We start from the raw sequence: 19,031 nt of genomic DNA on the forward strand, positions 1-19,031 counted from the left end.
TTTAGTTTGCATTTACTGTGTGTTACATACTAACACATGATATGTGGATTCCTGAAAAGAAGTTGTTGGTCAGGTAGTAACAAGGAACCCAAAGTTGAATGTTTGTGCTGGATTGAAGTCTTACAGCATAATTCGGCCTCCTGTTAAGCAAAAATCTATAAAAATATGAATGTGTTTGAGATAAGGAAAATACAAGAGCTGTTAGTGGAATGTTTAGATTTATTTTTTAAAGTATTCCATTTCATTAGGAGCTAACAAGTGAGTGAACTAAATTCCGAAAACGCATTCAGTGTCAAATGAATTTCCCTTAATATTTTGCACACAACTCAAGAAATCACTGATCAGCCACATGATTTCTCTGGCATATTTTGACTTGAATCAGAATGCTGACCAATGCAGACAGGACAGATTGTAATATTTCTGTGAATGTTCAATGAGATCTTTCTGTCGGTAGGCATGGATTGGTAGGAGTGATCAGACTTTCTTTTTCTGAAACCTGTCATTGCGTGAATACAGAAAAACAGCAGAAAAAACATCTATGATGAACAGAAAAAGAGGAATAATTATTTCTGTTTATCTGCATTTTATGCCTTACTCCATTACCAAGATTTCATGTTACCAATGCAAGAATGATCTGAAAGCTGTATGCTTCTATAGATACCAATAAATCATACTAAAACATATGCTGGGGAAAACACAACACTGTGTATTTGTGGATTATCAGAGGACACGTCTCGCTGCCCTTCACAAGCCTACAGGTTGCGGGTTAAAAAACGGCTGCATTATTGAATTTGTGAACTGCGACACGTGGGAGTGTACAATTTCGCTCAGTTCTCTGGAGAGACTTGAATTTACGAAGAAAAAAAAACGTGACTCAAGAGACACACATTGATTTTCAGTGGAATTAAAAGGAACTTCTTGGATTCTTAAGGATTTCTTTAAGACTTTTTTTCTTGTCTTTGGGTGGGACTGGGATGGGGGACGATATGTGAATGACGGTTTGGGCTATTGTTGTATTCACTTGTGAATAGGAAATAGCTTGGGTCGGTGTTAGGGTTGGGTGAAATGGATGTGATTTTGTAACGAGCAAAAATGCCTGGTAGAACATTTTTAGTTGCTTCAGGCATCTTATCTTTTGTAAAATAACTGTGAACCTCTGTGTAATTTCATGTGTATTATATGGACAACGCACTAACTTCAAATGGGGGGCAGAGTGTAGGGTGGGGTTACGACCCTTGATCGTCATCTTTTTACCACGCATGTGTGTGTGCGTGTTTATGCTGAGTATGAGTGTGTGGATGGAACTGGGTACTCACGAGAAACAAAGCAAAGGTGAAAGGTCTGAGACAAAACATCTGATAGGAACCACTCCTGTAGTTGATCCACTAAAACTTCTGTTTTCATTGATACAACACAACTGTAAAGATTACAAAGAGCTGAGCCTTAAACAAGACATAATGTTGATTCAAATCAACAGGGAATTTGGATCATAACCAGCAATCAAAAATTAATGCATCTTGTTTACCACATCTTGACACCCACATGAAAACAGACATCAGTCATTGTTTGGAAATTCCAGACTTACAATGATTGCTGGATATAAATAAAATAAAATAAAAATTAGAAATATATGCAACTAATGAATGTTGATATTCAAGTTGTTCCTTGGATTTAATCAGCAATTGACCATTTTAGTGTTAAGTTAATAATTTTTTAGTTTATCTGCAATTCTGAGGTCAATTCTGCGTTTCACCCCAAAATTGATAAAACTTAACGGTTGTGCACAAAGAACTGCATACTTTTAGGTAAACAAATTAAATAAAAGAAAAGAACACTGCATGGATATGATGAGGTCAAACCATGACATCTATTTTGAAAAGCTGTATTAGACAATAATGGGTTTAATTATTCTAAACAATGCAGCTAATTTACAGGCAAAGCCTGTTGCATAAATGATTTGTGGTAAGTTTTACTTATACCTGTGTCTTAATTTTTTGCCTTTCATATTAATTATTGATAGTGCCTGACTTGATCATAAAATCATGAGTCTGATTAATCTCTTCTAATTGCCAAATGATATTATGTGAACATGAATGAGTATGTGATTTTATCATGCTGGCTCACTGAACTGCTGAAAGAATGAAAAAATCTGTATGAAAAACAGCTTCAATATGACAAGCCACTCCACTCATACAGCTAACTATTACAAGAGCAATAGACAGCACCCATCTATCATAGGAGGAAATTCATCAGACTGAACTTTTAGTTGAGCAACTCAGGAGTTGTTTATTTGTGAATGCATGATGAAAGGGGCAAAGGAAAAACTGGAGGGGGGGGGGGGCGTGAGTCAGCTTTCAGATATCTTGATCTGTAAATCAACAGGATTTTTTTTCCAACATGACAATAAAAATTTACTTTTGTTGCATTTTTGACTCCTTATGCTATGTGACCTTTTAACAGCACAGTAAGAAATAATTCTTGATTGAGTTTTAGAGTCTTGTTTTGATAACACTTTGTGTATCCTGAATTTTGCCATTTCACAGGCACAGAACTTGGATTATGAGTTGACCTTTGACCTTAATCTGCCTGATACTTATGGCTGATGTTCTGCACAGCAGAAGTACCAGAGTGAGTCAGCTAAAATGTGTCAAAAGTGACAGTGAACTAAACAGGACGGGCATTTCCCCTTGATAGATCAACAATTTAGATTTTCATGAGAAAACAAATCTGTTCATTCAGGTCTTCACAATGTTGCTCTGATCTTTCCAATTACAGAATATTTGCATGAGCACCTAATAAAGGTTCCAGTGAAGAGCAGCATGCAGTGGGTGAACATTGGCGTGAGATTGGCCATGGTTAGATGCTCAGACCATATGTGTGAGGTCAACTGATTAATGTTTGCCAATCTACGCTTAGTAAGGTTTGATCCACAGCAAATCCAATAAAGGCAACCACTCGCCCTCTGACTCATGATAGAAGGAAAGAGGAGAATATCCGGATGTTATACTGTATAACATATAAGCAGGTTCTACAGGGGAGAAGATAACTGTAAAAAGAGGTATGGATAGATAAATGAACAGAATGATAGCAGGAAGAAAGACCACAACAGCAGAGATAGACGGGGGTGGGGGGTGGATGGGGTAAGAAAAACGCTGGCCCAGAGGAATCTCACCTCCTCATGGGAGGTTAAAGCTGAGCTGAGCTGACTGTCTGTCTGGCCCAAGCTGGGGATTCAGGCCACAGATCAAGCGAGGACAGATGACTCTATCTGTAAGGTTCTGCTGCACCCTCTCCCATATTCACAGCACACATTATTTCTGTCTTGTAGCATTGTACATATACAATATCTATATATATTGTATATTACATGAATAGAGTCAGCTGTATGTGTTACATAAGGAACAATCATACAAAATCCCACTCACAAAATCCCTCTGTAACTTTAAAATAAATTGATATACATATGATTTCCACCTATAATAATCTGCAGCTCTGACATGGTTATCTTTGTCATTTTCACAAACTAGATCTTCTGAGGTCTAGATCTTTTGAGGTGTTTTTTTTTGTTGTTTTTTTGGTGTGTATATCTCCCTTGTTGCTATTTTATCTGTATAAATTTGCTTTACATTAAACATAAGGTGTTATGAATACAATAGCACCATCTGGTGGCAAATAACCATCTATAGAGGTAAGCAAAGGGTTATTTCAGCCAAAAATGAAAATTATGTCATTAATAACTCACCCTCATGTCGTTCCAAACCCATGAGACCTCTGTTCATCTTCGGAACACAGTTTAAGATATTTTAGATTTAGTCCGAGAGCTCTCAGTCCCTCCATCGAAACTGTGTGCATGGTATACTGTCCATGTCCAGAAAGGTAAGAAAAACATAAAGTAGTCCATTGTGACATCAGAGAGTCAGTTAGAATTTGTTGAATCGAAAATACATTTTGGTCCAAAAATAACAACTTTATTCAGCATTGTCTTCTCTTCTGGGTCAGTTGTGAGTAGGGCTGTCACTTTTAGTTCGAAAATCGATTGCACAATCGATCGGACCAACCAAAAAGAGTTTCGAAAATGAAAACAGAGAATCGATTTTAACCAAATATGTACACTATTAATTTTAGAATATTTAAACAATTAAAAAATATAGATATAACAAATCTCACAAACAAGCAGAAAAAGAAAAGCTAGACGGAAAGCTAGACAGAAGCTGTACCTGAGTGTCCCTGGGACATCAGTGGAGACGGAGAATGAGTGAAAACGGAGCGTCTTCTCAACAACTGGACATATAGTGAATAAAAAACGCTCTGCTCTGGAACCCGAAAATGTGGATCTGAAAATTTTATTCTGCACGAAACTTCATGCCAATAAATAAAAAATATTGCTGACTTGTGCGTTTCCAGCGCTCTCTTTACGTTCATCCGTTGTTTGATGTTGAAAAAGGAAACGTCTTTTTTTTTTTAGACATGGAAAATCTATTTTACAATCGATTCAATAAACACTTATGTCTTAAAAATCGAAAATGATTTTTTCACAAAAGTGACCGCCCTAGTTGTGAGCGCGTTCACAACACTGAAGTGGCGCTGCTGATGTATGACGCTTCTGACATGCTATCTTTGTTATTGGGTGAACCAGAAAACACGTCAGCAGCGTCATGAACACACTCACAACAGACCCGGAAGAGAAGACAATGCTGAATAAAATATCTTAATTTGTGTTCGGGAGATGAACAGAGGTCTTAAAAGGTTTGGAACGACATGAGGGTGAGTTATTAATGACATAATTTTCATTTTTGGCTGAACTAACCCTTTAAGCAACATTCCTCGATGTGAGAATCTGTATCACCTCATATACTGTAGTTTCAAAAGTTTTATTTTATAAACTTGATAAAAGGACATAAAACGGGCATAATAACTGTGGTAAAAAGTAATTTTATTAAAAAAAGTGCTGAAAATGGATTGAATTAATTAACTGAATTAATAAATGCCACCAAGCATCACACATAAAAAATTTAAAACTATATAAAGTGTGTGTGGTATTCACACACACACACATGTAAAGTAATAAATAAACTTATATGAAAAAAAATAATAATTTCATGAAATATGATCTTCACATGTGTTTTGATGCGTGTGATGGTACACATGATTGTGTGTGAGCTGAATTAAAACAGATATTTGCGGCAGTTCTTTACTCCACACTTGCACTCCACATGGATTCGTTTGATGGGTGATCCTTTAATTCCAGCCCAACTGAATTCTGTGTCCATTTTGGAACTCTCTTCATTTATTGGCTCAACTGCAGCAAAAATTAGGAGTACTCATTAGGCATTTACTCTAAATGTACTATAAATATAAAATAATATAATATATATATATATATATATATATATATATATATATATATATATATATATATTTTTTTTTTTTTTTTTTTTTTTTTTTTATTATTATTATAAATAGTCCCACACCTAAAAATGTATGAAAAACAAACAAACAAAAGATTAAAAACAATGTCCTACCAGTCATCTTGTAGTCAAAGGTGAGCTCTTCTCCTGATTTGATCCCTCGTTTGGCAAAGAATGCAATTCTGGGAAGGCGCTCATCCAAGTTGTCAATAAAAACATTATACACCTGCAGGTTTGGATCGCACTGGAAAAACAATGGAAAGACTAATTAATTTCATGCTTTGTGAAGTTTTAAGTTATAAATGTTAATATATTAATTTTATTTATACAAATATACAATATACAGGATAAGCAATTATTTTCTATTTAATAGATTTTAATTTATTCTTGTCACGGCAAAAATACATTTTCAGCAGACATTGGTCCAGTCTTCAGTGTCACATGAGACTGCAGAAATCATTATTTGGTGCTCAAGAAACATTTCTTATTATCATCATCAATGTTAATGTTTAATACCTGATGTATGCCAAATTCCAATGTGGTTATGTTTCTTTTATATTCCTTATGAGTTCTCCTTTATGATTCTTTTATTGTTATGTTATACTCATATGAAATATTCATATTATTCATATTACTGTTTCATATACTCAAATGATACATTATTTCTTCATTACTGTTATTTTCCTAAACATTGCAAGTACAGATTACTATAATGCCAGAATGCGTTAACAATTAACTTCAAGAAAACATATACCCATGCAACATACCTTCTATAAATAAAAATTCCTTTACAAAAATCTGTTCCAAATTATTGACAGAGAGCTCAGATGATGTGTACAGCTAGTTAGTGCTCACGCTGTGGTTGACGAAGTGAGAAATGTTTCCATAATGAGCCGCGTCGATGGTGTAGACGTCATCCACATAGTCCAGATCAAACAGGTAGGTGACGCCCAGCTTATCGTACACCACTCCTCTCCTCTCTGCTTCCTCTGTCGAGATGATCTGATGCAACACACAGCTGACAGCAGGTCAGGAAACAACATTCACAGAACAGGATTCATCGAAATTAAACATTTTATAGGGATAAAATAAATACAAATTCTAAATCTGCAATGATTTACTCAACCTCATGTCATTCCAAACCTGTATGACTTACTTTCTTCTGAGTAACAGAAAAGAGGGTATTCTGTGTAAAGATATCTGTACCATTTTTTGTCTGTTTTGGACCCCATATTAAATATAATATTTTTCGGTGTTTACACAGGTTTGGAATGGCGTTTATTTGGTGAACAATCCCTTTAACTTGCTTACCTCTCCAAGATACTCCATAACAAAGCTGTTTTTGTAAATCCTCTGCAGCGTCCGCACTCCCCAACCTCTGTTATTGGCCGTTTTGAAGATGCATAGATCATACTGAATACCTTTTTGCACAACCCTGTTCACACAGTCTGGCCCACATCTGCACTTTAAGTTACACTCGTAGATCGGCAAACCGGGCATCACTTTGACCTGTCTGCTGCCATTATATGCCCTCCGATGCTTCAGCAGCCCTGGACAGCAGCCATCAACCGGCTGAGAGAAGCAATCATCACACTCACAGCCCACTATCACTGGATTCACATTCACTCCTTTCCCTAACTTATTCTCATTAATGTAGGTGAAGTTCTTAGGAGGCCCGTCCAGGTCGACCTCATTGCAGACGAATATGTGGCCTTTCTGCTTGCAGGTCTGGTTCATGAGGTATTCCCAGTTCTGAAGCTTCTTACGTTGCTTGGCCCTTTGGAGAAGGAAGGAGACAATAGGGGCACTTAAAGACTCTGAATCAAGCGGTTCGTTGGCTTGAAGCAGAGCCGTCTTCATGTCTTTTCGGAATTGGTGTAAGAGTTTTGAGCATTTAAGATTTTTAAGAGGCTCCCATGTGTTTTCTGACTCCGTGTAGCCTTTCCACTTGACCAGGAAGAACTCTCGACCCTGAACAGGCATATTTTTAAAGGTTATGGTTATACGAATCATGCAAATTTGGAAAATTACATAAGGAGAAACAGCGGGAGCCACAAATAACTAGATCACAGTTGTACATACAATGCATAATTAATATCTTACCTTGTGTTTTTTGTAGTTACACAGATACTCCACTTCAAAGTCATTAAAGTTGTTCTTTGTCACACTCAGCTGTTTGCAAACAAGTCTTTTTCTGCGGCACAAAGACTGGAGGTCCTCCCATGAAAGTTTGCAAGACACCCTGCAATCTTAAACCATACGTATGGGGCTCTATAATGTTTATTCCTTAAGAAACTACTGTAACCTTAAACACGTTAGTGTCACTCGCTGGATCTACACGAGTAATGTTATTATTAACTATTTAAAAGCTCCCTAGTATAACAGTATTTAAAACCGCACGTTTGTTCCTTGCAGTGTCTTTGGAGAGTGCATCTTAATAGCACTGTTCGCTATTGGAAGAAAACAAAATAAAGCCTAACGTACCTTTCAAATCTTGCGCCATGGTCGCCTCGAGCAGGCTGGGTGGATTCAGGGTGGATTCCCAATGCCGGAAAAACGCTTTACGGCAATCGCGTTGATGATTGGTCGAGCTGTAGCTAGGAGAAGAATACCTAACGCTATTGGTCAATCCAATTGACCGCAGCACTGTTGAGTGTCACTTTAGGTATCACTAAAAATCACTATTTGTTTTTGTATTATTTAGTATTTATTTTATTTTTATTGTATTTTGGATGAACAAAAACATTACAATTTTAATCAACAAATCGTGAAGTGTCTGCAAAAAAATTAATCGGCCAAGAAATCGCCAGGATTGTGTCATATTTAATTTTTGACTTGAGTAAATTCAGTATTGAGTCTACCCTGGTTCGTCTTTAGGTTTTATAGTTTCAAATGTTAACTCGACAGCATCCACAATTTAACCACTTGTAAATAGCGGTATGTAGCTTTTTTTTTTTTTTTTTTTTTACCTATATATCATAAATCACTGTGTACTTTTTATAAAAATGTGCTAAACAGTACATGTAAATAGTGAATTTAACATTAAACTTAAGGTACTGAATTAGAGATTACAAAGAAAAACAATTGTTATGCTTGTTATGCTGGTGAGATTTACATTTCATTACACTTCACTTTTAAATACCTTAATTTAGTTTCCTGGCCCCAGTGGAGTATAAAATCATATAAAATCGCATAATGTCACATCTATACAAACATATACATTTTTTTCTCTCATTTTCTTCTATACAACAGTAACATCACCATTGTTAACATGGTTAATTTCAGCACTGACAGTAATTGTCGGCCGGTCCACACTCATGGCGTCTTCAGATGGTGTAGTACACACTTTCTCAGTGTTCGCCACAGTTTGCATTTTGTGCTGTAAGGGGAAGGGGAAGCGGTCCAGTGGTGCGTGTTCAATTTTACAGAGGCTGTCTTCACTGTCACTATTGTATCCGAGGTTAGAATAGCATGGATCGTCTTCTTGAGAGGAGAGCTGCACAGCGATTGGCAGCTCATCTTCTGTCTGAATTGCCTTTTCATTGAGAACTCTTAGGACATCAACTTCTATTTCTTCAGCCTCGTCATGACAGGGTTCAACTTTCCGGAATGTGTGATGTGCAAAGAGGCTGATGCAGAACATCTCCACAAGTACACAATAGTGGTAAATTACTTAAAGAGATCACAGGAAAGAGAGACCAAATGAAAGAATTAAATTGGATGTTTACCAGATTCCAGATCCAAAAACTTTTGGGAAATCAATAGTTATGTTTTATGAATCTTACATTGAGATCGAAACAGATCAGAGAAGGGAGGAGTGCAGGGGATGACATTCAGGGCACCCATGGTCTCCAAAATTCCACTCTGTAGTCCACAAAGGACCAGGATGACAATGATGCAAATAAACTTGGCTCGAAGACCATATCCAGGCAATGCTTTTTTTGTGGCTTTATAAAACAGCAAGTAGCCATAGAAAGACAGAAACGTGGATATGGCAATGATGGCATTGACATACATGTTGAGATTACCTGAATTCACCTAAGAGAAACAGATTATAAAGAGTCACATAAAGTAGTTCAGAAAATAAGCCACATCTACTTTGCAAAGTGTGTGATTTTTTTTTCCCCTAAACCGGTGAAAACCCTGCCACACGGCCAATTCTTAAAATATCACTGGTCATGTCAGTCACTAATTTTTTATGTAATATAATATATTTTAAAATGTAATTTATTTAACATTTTCTTGCAGCTTTTCAGTCTTCAGTGTCACGTAATCTTTCAGAAATAATTTAATACACTGAGTTGGCCTACAAGAAATATTTCTAATTATTATCAATGTAATTTTCAATGTAAAAAAAAACAAAACGTTTTTGTTTAATTATTTTGTACATCGTACATAAAATATATCACAGTTTCCACAAAATGTTGAGCAAAAAAACAGATGTTTTACTGTATTTAAAAAAACTTTAAAAGAAAACTTAATTCCAAACTTTTGACCTGTAGTATGCTTCAAATAAAAGATAATGCTTAAGCACCTTATGAATAGAACTATTCAAGAAACATTTTGTGAATTTGAAGAAGAGAGTTATAATTTTTTGATTGAATCAAATCTTCTAACTTTCTAGGTCTATCATAAAAATATTGCACTATAGTAAGCATAGAACAATAGTATTGTACTCACAACCCCATAATCATATTGCTCATCAGTCCAGAGGACAAGAGTGAGGAAGAACAGGACTGTTCTGACCACAGAGAGCTGAAGAACAGCAGCCATCATCCAGCCCACGCTGGTCCTTATGGAATACAAAAATATAGATTTCACTGTTTTAATGAAACACACCAATTATAATAACATTACTTCAAGTTAAAAATGTATTCAGGTGTATGTGAAGTACTCGTTGATGTTGAAGAGAGGAAGACAGCAGCAGCAACAGCAAGGGAAGGGGTTTGGAGACACCTGCTCCCCTGCTAACATTTCCAGCATCCGAGTCTTTCCACCGAAGAAGTCTTTGATAAGACCCATGAACTTCAAGAGTGTAATGGAGTGATAACTGCCAAGAAATACAAAACAATCCATAAAGACAGGACTGGCCATGTACAATGTGATTACAACAGTGGAAGTCAAAAGTCACTCACAGAGATGCAATGAAATTGCACAGAAATGAGGAGCGTGGAACATATAGTGCAATGATAGACGTCATCCCGAAGACCTGTCAAAGATGGAAAATGTCACCAAAGGACAACTAAAGGAATGAAATGAATGAATTGAATGATAAGATAATGCTTTACTGGATATATTCCCAGGATCCACAGGCTGAGACATCTACGCCGCTGAGAGGGGACATGACGCAGAAAAAAGCCAATCTCCTCCATGAAGAGAGCAAGAATAAGCACAGCAAACACAGCAGGAAGGAGGAACAGCCAGAGATCATTCTTGATCACTATAAGCAGAACAAACAAAACCGAACTCTTTAAAATAAAGCTTTGGGGCATTTTAACAGCAATGCAATAGAAGAACCATTTTGGTTCCCAGAATAATTTTTCAATGAACAGTTCTTACAAGAATCATTTTTAAAAGAGTACTTCAATAATCTAAAGAACTTATTTCCACCACAATAAAACTTTTAGTACAATGGAAAGGTTCCATGGATGTTAAAAGTTCTTCATGGAGCCATCAATGCCAATATAAAACCTTTGTTGATGTACCAAAAATGGCTCAAACAGACACCATTTCCAAAACTGGTCCCAATTCATATATCTACAATGAGACAGCTGGTCATTCTAGCCACATTTTAAACTACTTTTGGGGTAATAATCCAGAATACAAGTGAAAATCAAGGTAAAAGTTTGGAAATAATGCTAGCTGACTCAAATAGCTTGTGGATATTGTTGACTGATAAGCAGTTTAATCTGTGTTGTCAGATTTCACTGCATATACAAATTGTACAACATGTAATCATCCATGTCTTACATTGCAACATACTGTCATTCCTGTCATTATCCAGGGACAATTACTTTCAGTATTGTAACAGGCTCCATAAGCAGCAGACAGCAGACATCATTCGGCTCGATACATCTGCACCTTTCATCATGGTGTGTTAAATCTCTTACCTTTAAAGAACTCAGATGACAGAGGAATCCCACCTCCCATGAATGTGCAGTTGTTTGCTTTCCCCATCGTTCAGTACAATCACACAAAACACAAGAATTTCAATTAGGAGCCCTTAGATGTCAGGATCAAAATAATTGAATACCCACGTATCTGTTCTCAGTTTAGACACAAACCCCAGTTGCATAGATAAATAGGTAATTGTGTACAAAGAGTTATGACGAATCTATACCAAGGTGGCTTCCTAAGGACCGTCTTTCTGAGCTCGCTTATTAATGATTGACTTAAACACAGGTAGGGTGACAGGTAGAGGGCCAAGTCCATCCTCCCACAGTCTGTACTATCTCAGACAACCTCTTCTTTTATGCTTAGAAAACAATACATGGGAAATGTGTAAACATTTATAATACTTTTATAATAAAAAACTATTTGAAGGATTGATAAAATATGTAGGAAACCATTATCTGCCTATAAAAAGTTATTTTGCAATTGTAACTTTTTCCAATATTTTATTGTTAGATGTTACTTGGCAGGGCAGTTCAAGGGTGAGTGGATATCCGGGGCTTAGTCCAGAGACATTTATGTATGTGTCAGAATACACAGGATACACTTAACTAAATAAATATTACATTGGCTACGTGGCATAAGGTTTTTAAAGAGACATGTATAGTATAGTTTAATTCATTATCATTTGTAGGCCTACTTACAAACTGCATAAATAATATTATAAGATTAATGGTCTAGATAGAAAACTTAAAACACAGAAAAAAAGAAATGTCAGAAAACATAAAATGCTTTTAAAGTGAGACTACAATTGCCAGCAGGTGGCAGCAAGCTCCTGTTTTAATGTCTGATTTGTTGAGTCATTTATTCAATCGATTCATTGTCTAATTTGGTGAGCCAGGTCTCATGAAAATCTGCATTTGGCATACTATTTATGTGCACTTTTATGAGATCTGGTTACTTTTGGCACGGTCTCCCTGCCGCACTAATAGCAGTAAGGCTTTCCTCTGTGTATACATAGAAGTACAATTTTAGCTGTATTATTTGTCCCCTTCAAAAATCACTCTTTAGAAATGTTATGTTTATTTTCCCCCACAATTGTTAGACAAAATGTACGCCCCTGCCCCCATGACCCCCATCCATGCTAAAACTAATAAAAGTCCTGTGGATAGATTTTGTTAGAACACGAAATAAACACACTGGAGCGTTGGTGTCCCAGATTTCCCGAATCACCCTACAGGGAGAGGGTAACTCGCTGAATTTTTGAGCTAGAGTTCTCAAACGTTTATACAAAACACATTTGTTCACTTCAAAAGGCACCAACTCATACCTCAAGAATTTAAGAATATCACAACCCTTATTAATTGATTTATGCTTAATAAAAACACTAAAGTCGAGTGTAACGAGATAAAGAATATGCAAATATAATAAAAATAAATAAATAATAATAAAATAAAATTGTGTGTGAGATTTGTGTTTATGTATGATTTTTCTCAGTCAGATTCACAATGGTGTCAACCCAGTGTTTTTAACCTAGAGTGCAGGCTTGGTGGATAAAGAAACAGGATAGGGCACATTTTACCCACATTTCCTTTGGCTTTGAGCTGCCAGAAAAGCTCCATATAGTCAGGCAACATGAAAGTTCTCAGTTCTATGCAAGGAATGCTAAAATGTGTCACAACTTACCCCACCCTGTCATCTAATGTTCTGTTAGCTGTAGGCTATTAGCATAACCATTTGAAATTAGCAGTTTAAAAATGCATCACAATTTGCCCTGAGAATCTACAATGTATTTTAAAGTAAGTTACACGATTTAATCTGCAACAGTTTAATAGTTAATATATCTATTTACAGCTTTGACAACCATTTATATAAGATTGAGGAGGATGGGTTAATAATTAAATTATCCCTGATAGGTGGAAAATGTGCTGTTACAACTCTCCCCATGTTGCAACCATACCCGGTTTCCTCCTAATAAAATGATTAAAAATCTATCAGTATTTTTTGTCTATTAAAATCTATATCTGTATAAAAATCTAAGAATATCATCTAAAATCAAAGATTATTTGCCGGTAGTGCGTTTGACTGAGGGACTTTTGTATTAAAATCAGTGGAGGACGGGTTGGAGACGTATCCGGAAGTCGAGCGACAAAAGGCAGGATGCTTTATAACTGAGCATTTCCTAATAATATTAACTTATTTAGATCTAATAAATAAGCACGTGCTAGTTATTTAAATAAAATATGACGCTGCGTCAAAGAGCTTAAATCTTGCAATTTTGGAAGTGAAACTCTTTAGGCACAATACCCTGAACACTATTTAGGCTACTGAAAAGTTTCTTCAGTAACAGGTACATCACCTTTGATCACTAACTTAAATCTCCGAGGAGCGACGTGATTTAATTGCTTTAACTTTTAATGAATGGCTTTGAATTGTCTTCCACAGAGCTGTGGCGATGGAGCAGCAGAATGTAGTGGAGGCGGCTGGAGAGAGGGAGTCAGATGCGGCAGATGTGATCGCGGAGCAGCCGTCCCTCTCTTTTCCAGAGGTGTTCCGCATGATTCAAGCAGGAGAGGAGGTTCCTGGACTCCAAAAGCTGGACATCAAACCTTGTAATGTACAGCCCACGGTTTCTCAAATGCCCAGAAAGTCTAAACCATGGGAAAAATGATTGCTTCCTAATTCTAAATTGTGGACTGATTTACAACATATTTTGCTTTTATTCAAGTCACAAATTAAGTACTTTTTTTTTTTTCAAGTAAATTATTTTAATACATAGCAAAAGCGGGATGCTGAATGGAAAATAAAGCATGCCTAACTTTTTCTGATTTTGCATCAAAAGCTGCCTGAAGATGGTGGTATTTGCAGCTCAACAGCTTTGGCCAGTTAAGACAAACCCAAAGCCTCTCATGACTGTCAAGTGGTTCATCATGGTCTCATGTGCTTGTGAAAGGGAAATACAAAAGGTTGACACACATCCTGCTTCAGAGCTTATTAGAGGAAGTGAACTTCACTCACAACTGGTCAACTAGCAGTCAAATGTACAGATCAGAAACTAGATAACGCATACCCGACTGCTGTATTTTATTTTTTTTAACTACAGAATGAATGGATCAGAATAGTTTGCTTATGTTTTAATAAAAGTTTAGTCACTGGCAAGTCAGAACTCAGTGATCCGCTTTATATAAACAGCCTTTGATAAGTACTTTATTTGTCTTTCACAAAAATAATTTTGTTTTGATGGTCAATAAAAAGCTGAAATTTAAAGGCTTAGAATATCCCTGAATAAAAAGACGTTCAAAAGTCAAAGTCCAAAATGATGGACCAAAGGCAAGTGCAGCAAAACAGCAGGAATCAGCCAGAATGTACATTTGTGGGTCCAGCAGGGTCATTTTTTTAAAAAACAGTCACCCCTGGATTGGTCAAAACTCCTCTGGTTCTCCTGCCTCATCTTCTGGAATTACAAAACCTTCCTGTTGAAAGACGGAAAACCACAGAACTCAGCGGGCTGAAGACGGTTTAGTATGAGACTTTCGACACTGCGACGTACACTTACATCTGTGGCGTACAGGATATCCACAATCCTTTGCAGCGTAGGATCACCCTCCCCCTCTTTCTCTTGGCAGATGAGCTCGATGTTTCTCAGTTTGCCAAAGTAGAAATCCCTTTCCTTTTCCATGTCAGCAATAGTGGCCTTCAGGTCATTTATCTGAACAGATGAGCATAAAAAATATAATAATAATAATAATAAGGGGTGTTGTTAATAAGGGGTGCAGTGGATAAGACACATGCCTTTTGAATCCGGGTTCGAATCCACTGTGAGACACCAATGTGTCCCTGAGCAAGACACTTAACCCCTAGTTGCTCTAGAGGCGTGCGACCTCTGACATATATAGCAATTGTAAGTCGCTTTGGATAAAAGCGTCAGCTAAATGAATAATATAATGTAATGTAATAATGATAGCAACAACAACAACTTCTACTAACTTGGTCAGTATCACCATTAGAGTGCATTTCAACCCTCACAATACTCAAAAAATGTTGTTCCAATTTCCCAATCGCTTTATGTCATATCATAAATAGTAGACACTCAGTTACTATAGAAACATTAGCTGAGCTCCCACACATTTTTTTTAGATAATTATGGGCCATTATTCGAAGCATAAATCATAAGATATGTCCATCTGTTAAATATGTTTTTATTGCAAAATTAAGATGCAAATGATATTTTCTGAAAGGTATGTTGTCATTTTTTAAACAGGATTATTAAAAAAATTAATAATGAAATTTATATATATATATATATATATATATATATATATATATATATATATACACACACACACACACACACACACACACACAATTTTCATGGCAAATGAGTTATGTACAGGACACCAAAAGGCACCCTACAGTGATACTGACCCAACTATCATTACCAGTACTAACAACTATTATTATTATTAAAAACAACTACCAACTGTGACCTATTTTATGTAAGCTGATTTAATAAAGTTTAAAATTAAAGCATCTGAAAACAGTGAAAATGATGCTTAAGTAAATGCATGTATGCTTCTCATTTACTGTTTTTTGTAAAGTCATACCATCTGAGTGAGTGCTCCCTTCTCTTCATCCCCGCTGCCTGTTCCTGTGCCTCGCGTTGCAGCTGGAGCTGTTTTTGGTGCAGATTTAGGTGCTGTGGCTGAACGCTGTGGAGCTGAACATCAAGAACATCCATCACCTTGTTAAACATACTCATCAACCTGACTCCAGGATAAGGGTCAACTCTAGCCTCAAATTGACCAATTAAATAAATTATTAAATGATTTCATTTCATATATAGAAGCTAAAAAAGAAAAAAAAAAGAAACTTAAAGGAAAAATATACTTCTATAATAATTCCACCAACAAATGCCATTGACCCAAAAGAGAACTGCATGACTGTTCTTTTAAAATGTGCAGTACTTGGAAATGTAGGAATCACCATAATGTGAGGAAAAACACCCAGAGGTGAAGCAACCTTGTTGTCAATGTGCTTGTACTATAACTCACAGTTCTTAATATCTTACCAACAGGGGCCATTGGCTTGACTGCAGGTGTGATGCCTGTGTCTGAAGCGAACAGAAATCCATGCACAGGCATTGTAAGGCTCCAGTTATTCTCACACATGTTAAAGCAGCTAAAGCATGTAGGATTGGCTCACTGGTGCGTGACTGGGTCACACCCACATTTTTTGGCCTCATAATCCATAACAGCTGCAGCTGTCATGCACCTGTTAGCATTAGGACAGCTAGCTTCCGACAATAATGCTAGTCTCTATACGATCAAGGAATACATGAACCAAAAAAATAAATAATAAGTTGATATTTATTAAAATGATAAATCATTCCTTGAATATTAGTTGGACATTTATGTATGCTATTTTAACCACTAGGATAAGCCTAAATAAATGGAACTTCCTGTTTGGTCTTTCTGCTTACCTGAGCTGGGTTTCTTTGGTTTGTTGGCTGTAGCTGCTGCTGCTGCTGCTGGACTCTGATTGGTGGGCATTTCTTGTCCCTGTCGAGCTGCCGCCGGATCATATTCCTTCCCATCATAATTTGCATCGAAGAACTTCTTAAACCATTGCACAAACTCAAAGTTATCCTGGAACTTGCCCTTCACAAGCTTGTCAACAGGAATAATCTGCACAGAGGCGTAAAATGTTACAAAGCAGTTGCACTTCACATATTGCACATTATGAATATATTTTGTGTAGCAAAATGGAACGTAGCATCATTTGCATGCAAATGATTTTAACTGGTTGACATACTTTGCTAACTCCCATCTTTTTGAAGCTGCCTTGAAGGAGTTTGAAGTTATGGATGTATTCGTGCTCAAGTTTGGCCTGGAATTTGACTTTCTTCAGTGGAATACTTGACGGGAACAGCATGTCCATGAATTGACAGTAAGCAGCACCTTAAAACACATTATTAAAGACATAGACAGTAAATAATATAAAATATTTAAAAAAATGCCATACAGGTCCCAACCCAAACAAAAACCCCTTGCATCCCTCCCCTGCACTGTACTATCTTTGTCTGTTTCCTCACTAACTGCTGACTCAAGACAGCGACAAATTCAGTATGCAAATGGCTGTCAATCTATGACACATTATTATTATTATTATTATATTTAATCTTTCTGCTCAAAATGCAATCTAGGTTTTGTCAATCTCAAACTCTTTCAGTAATGATGTGAATGATGCTCAGGTTGTGTGTGTGAAATGAAAGGACCAGACAGCTGATCACTGACCTGAGCACAGTTGCTCGATCTTGGCATGGCTCATCTGTAAAGACTCGTTTATCCATGTGAGCATGTCATGGCGGCTGAGGTTTTCACTTGTCACTGAAGTCGAGAACACGTTCACAGCCATGGCTGGGACGAAACCGACGATCTGAAGCTGATGGAGACACTTTTCCGCTGAAGCTGCAGGACAGAGAGGTTGTGGGAAAAAGAGTTAAAGCCTCATTTCCTTAAACACACATTCACACCCTTCAGCCCAGCTACATCATCATCTTTACTTCCTACTTAATGTCACTTCACTGCGGCTGCATATTTACATATAAAGGTCTAAATCGAGTACATTTCTTACGGGATAAAAATCTGATCTTTATTTTAAAAAGTTTGTCTCTTGTTAACTTTTTAGGATTCACATTTAACGCTCCGCTTTAACGTCAGTCAAAGTATTCAACTGGTCTTAATCTGTCAGAATATTTTATAGGGGTAACGTTAACATTATTCATACAAATTTTATACTCCACCATATGTTTACGTTTCAACCGTTGTATTTTTAACTGCTGAACATTTAATTCGTAACATTAGATGACAAATATCGTCCAAATGAAAAAAACTATCAATAAAGTATTGATTTTCTGTAAAGTAAAGTCTTTCTGTTGTGTGTGTCACCGATCAAATCAACGCCTTTATCTTACATTTGCCTCTGGATGGGAGTGAAGAGGGCTGCAGTTTCACCGGCGCGTCGTTCGTAAAGTGCCGCTTCTGCAGCAGGCTGCCAACGGCCTAAAGCCCGAAACCACAGCAGACGCTTACTAACTATTCACAGATGTCAAAATAAAAGTCGCCATTCGAAAATATTAATTTGTCAAAGTAAAAGTAATAATCAACAAAATAAGAATCACTATTTAATGCATAACACAAAAACTAAAGTTGAAAGACTTTGGTAGATTTAATAATATAAAAATACAATGAAAAATAAATGTTTGGTGTGTACGCTTTAGAAATCAGAAATCAGAATCAGAAAGAGCTTTATTGCCAAGTATGCTTACGCATACAAGGAATTTGTTTTAGTGACATAAGCTTCCAGTACACAGAGACAACAACACACAGACAAAAAAAAAAAAAAAAAAAGAGATTTACAAATTGGCAAATAAATAAGTGTATAACAATTGTGCTATAAATGATAATGGAATAGGATTGAGTGAGATGCAGGAATGTTCTAGGATGGAGGGTT

At 36.6% G+C, this 19,031-nt stretch overlaps 3 protein-coding genes and 1 long non-coding RNA gene across 5 annotated transcripts; 1 reads left to right on the forward strand and 3 right to left on the reverse strand.

Moving 5' to 3' along the window:
• Positions 1 to 4,916: 4,916 nt before the first annotated feature.
• On the reverse strand, positions 4,917 to 7,965 carry LOC113107647 (histone-lysine N-methyltransferase SUV39H1-A). Its single transcript, XM_026270295.1, has 6 exons — positions 7,893 to 7,965; positions 7,512 to 7,657; positions 6,720 to 7,379; positions 6,264 to 6,410; positions 5,523 to 5,652; positions 4,917 to 5,299 (listed from the first exon to the last, which is right to left on the reverse strand). The coding sequence occupies exons 1-6, from the start codon at positions 7,909 to 7,911 to the stop codon at positions 5,166 to 5,168; spliced, it is 1,236 nt and encodes a 411-aa protein (XP_026126080.1). The 5' UTR covers positions 7,912 to 7,965; the 3' UTR covers positions 4,917 to 5,165.
• Positions 7,966 to 8,171: 206 nt separating this feature from the next.
• On the reverse strand, positions 8,172 to 11,772 carry LOC113106781 (organic solute transporter subunit alpha-like). Its single transcript, XM_026268808.1, has 7 exons — positions 11,519 to 11,772; positions 10,697 to 10,848; positions 10,544 to 10,617; positions 10,303 to 10,458; positions 10,089 to 10,200; positions 9,194 to 9,446; positions 8,172 to 9,080 (listed from the first exon to the last, which is right to left on the reverse strand). The coding sequence occupies exons 1-7, from the start codon at positions 11,583 to 11,585 to the stop codon at positions 8,650 to 8,652; spliced, it is 1,245 nt and encodes a 414-aa protein (XP_026124593.1). The 5' UTR covers positions 11,586 to 11,772; the 3' UTR covers positions 8,172 to 8,649.
• Positions 11,773 to 13,640: 1,868 nt separating this feature from the next.
• Positions 13,641 to 14,678, forward strand: LOC113107649 (uncharacterized). The gene is made up of 2 exons (XR_003292691.1): positions 13,641 to 13,869; positions 13,965 to 14,678. It is a non-coding gene; the product is annotated as an uncharacterized LOC113107649 (long non-coding RNA).
• A 239-nt stretch (positions 14,679 to 14,917) lies between these two features.
• Positions 14,918 to 18,591, reverse strand: LOC113107648 (microtubule-associated protein RP/EB family member 1-like). Of its 2 annotated transcripts, XM_026270296.1 has the most exons (8): positions 18,493 to 18,591; positions 17,813 to 17,986; positions 17,331 to 17,476; positions 16,999 to 17,203; positions 16,588 to 16,629; positions 16,124 to 16,236; positions 15,076 to 15,228; positions 14,918 to 14,992 (listed from the first exon to the last, which is right to left on the reverse strand). In XM_026270296.1, exons 2-8 carry the CDS (start codon positions 17,931 to 17,933, stop codon positions 14,942 to 14,944), a joined length of 831 nt encoding a protein of 276 aa, XP_026126081.1. In that variant the 5' UTR covers positions 17,934 to 17,986; positions 18,493 to 18,591; the 3' UTR covers positions 14,918 to 14,941. The 2 variants fall into 2 exon arrangements, with proteins under 2 accessions (XP_026126081.1, XP_026126083.1); XM_026270298.1 differs by lacking the exon at positions 16,588 to 16,629.
• Between the last annotated feature and the right edge of the window lie 440 nt (positions 18,592 to 19,031).

The sequence above is a fragment of the Carassius auratus genome, chromosome 8, assembly GCF_003368295.1.
Source record: "Carassius auratus strain Wakin chromosome 8, ASM336829v1, whole genome shotgun sequence".
NCBI classification, from domain to species: Eukaryota; Metazoa; Chordata; class Actinopteri; order Cypriniformes; family Cyprinidae; genus Carassius; species Carassius auratus.